Here is a 2,166-nt window from a genome sequence, read left to right on the forward strand (position 1 = left end):
GCCGCGCAGTCGCCGTGCACCGCGGGCAGCCGGCCCCGCGCTCGGTCCGCAGCCGCAGGCCCTTTCGCCCCGCGTTCTCGCGCCATCCCCCTCCTCCCTCTTCCATCGGCCCTTCACCCATCCTTCTCTCCCGCAGTGCTCGCGCTCCAGGCCCGAAAGAAAAGGACCAAGGCCAAGAAGGACAAAGCCCAAAGAAAGTGAGTCTCGTACCCCAACATCCCGCCCTTAGCGTCTCCTCGGGGACCTCCTCCCGGGTTGCGCGCCTCTGACGTTCAAGGGGTCCGGGCGGCTCCCCCAGTTCCATCCCGCCACATGGCTTCTGGGCTGCTGGGTGAATCGCTCTCCGGGAACCATGTGGAAGGGAGCTGGGGCGCCGGGCCTGCTGGAAAGGACCGGAGCCTGCCCGGAACCGCTCCCCAACTCCACCGAGGAAGCCCAAGTGTGGGCCGGCGGCCGAAGCTGGTAATCATTACCTGCTGTTTATGAACTCTGTTCGCACTCCCTTCCTGGATCCGCAGCGTCTTGACTTGCCTCCTGTGTCTGTCTGCACCCTAGGCCGTCGGAAAATTGTTGAATGAATTTTCCCTGTTTACTCTTGGTCCTGCCAACCACACGCATTCTTGGGTAGAGGAGGGCGGCGGGAAACACCCCCCCCCCCCCCCGTTTAGTCTTCCTCCTAAGTCTGCTGCATCGCTGTCCTCAGCCTGCAGGATAACCACGTTGTGCACTGTTGGCGGGCGAGTATCAGGTCCTCAATCGAATGGAGTTAGTACAGCAATGTTGGAGTCTAATTACAGCTGCAGGTTGGGTGATTCTGGCTTGGTGGACCGAGTGCCACGCTTGTCCGATCTGATGCGTGATAGTGGTTTAGTGGTGGTGCAAAAAAGAGGGCACGCCTGATAGAAACCCGCCGGGTGGAAGGCTTCAGCAAATCTTGGTTTAGCATTGGCTGGCCTGGAACTTAGAGACCTGTCTGGCTCTTCTTCGAGAGGGCTTGCCAAGCCAGGCAAGCGAGTTTAGAGTTCAACATTAAGAACGCTCTTGTAACCCGGCGGTGGTGGCACAAGACTTTAATCCCAGCACTCAGGAGTCAGAGGCAGGTGGATCTCTTGAGTTCGAGGCTATCCCAGTCTACAGAACTAGTTCCAGGACTGCTAGAGCTGTTGCATAACAAGCCGTGTATTGAAAAAGCCCCAAACAAAAACACTGTTGTGCTAACATTTAGTTGCAAAAGCTCCTCGAGGTCGTTTTACAAAGTTCTCTGCCCAGCTCTTGATTTCAGGCACATTATTTTCTGTGGCTTTTCCCTTAATCTGAAGTTTTGTGTCAGGGGCACCATCCAGTTGGGGCTGGGCTGGTGTAACAGAATTAGAGTTCTCTAGGTCACCTTGCTGAATGACGGTTCCAGATTTGGGTGGGTTGGGTGTGTTGTTTTTGGGAAGGCAGTGCAATGACTTCTTTGAGTAGGGCCAGAGTGGTGAGTGACTATCACCTCTTGCTCCATTTTCTGTTGTGTGTCTTAGGAAATGTTTTTGTTTTGTAAGCACTTGAACAAGGTGTGGGCAGATGGGAGAGTCCTTAGGTTCTTGTGTTGATTATGATTATGTAGGGATTGTCCAGAACTATGTTTTTTTGTTGTTGTTGTTTTTTTTTTGTTTGTTTGTTTGTTTTTTTAGTATTTTTCATGACAGGATTTCTCAGTGTACTCAGTGTAACAGTCCTAGCTGTCCTGGATCTCTATTTGTAGACCAGGCTGGCCTCGAATTTACAAAGATCTGCCTGTTCTGTGCCTGTTGGGGAATCTGTGTGAATGTGTTTTATAATGTGTTTTCAGATAGAAGAAGGAAATGATTTTTTTTCTTTTTCCAAAACAGACATTCTTTTCTGTTTTTTGTTTTTTTGAGACAGGGTTTCTCTCTGTGTTGCTTTGGAGCCTGTCCTGGAACTCTCACTCTGTAGACCAGGCTGGCCTTGAACTCACAGGGATCTTCCTGCCTCTGCCTCTCTAGTGCTGGGATTAAAGGTGTGTGCCACGTGCTTGGTTGAAAAGGATTTTTTTGTTTTGTTTTGTTTTTTTTTTGTTTGTTTTTCGAGACAGGGTTTCTCTGTATCTTTGGAGCCTGTCCTGGAACTCCCTTTGTAGACCAGGCTGGCCTCGAACTCACA

At 51.2% G+C, this 2,166-nt stretch overlaps 1 protein-coding gene across 1 annotated transcript in view; it reads left to right on the top strand.

Moving 5' to 3' along the window:
* Positions 1-2,166, top strand: part of Srpk1 (SRSF protein kinase 1) — a 41,564-nt gene that overhangs the window by 381 nt on the left and 39,017 nt on the right. Inside the window, exon 2 of the mRNA XM_005360348.2 lies at positions 137-197. Coding sequence (XP_005360405.1) covers positions 137-197 — 61 coding nt within the window. The remainder of the gene's footprint in view (positions 1-136; positions 198-2,166) is intronic.

The sequence above is a fragment of the Microtus ochrogaster genome, linkage group LG2, assembly GCF_000317375.1.
Source record: "Microtus ochrogaster isolate Prairie Vole_2 linkage group LG2, MicOch1.0, whole genome shotgun sequence".
Classification (NCBI taxonomy): Eukaryota; Metazoa; Chordata; class Mammalia; order Rodentia; family Cricetidae; genus Microtus; species Microtus ochrogaster.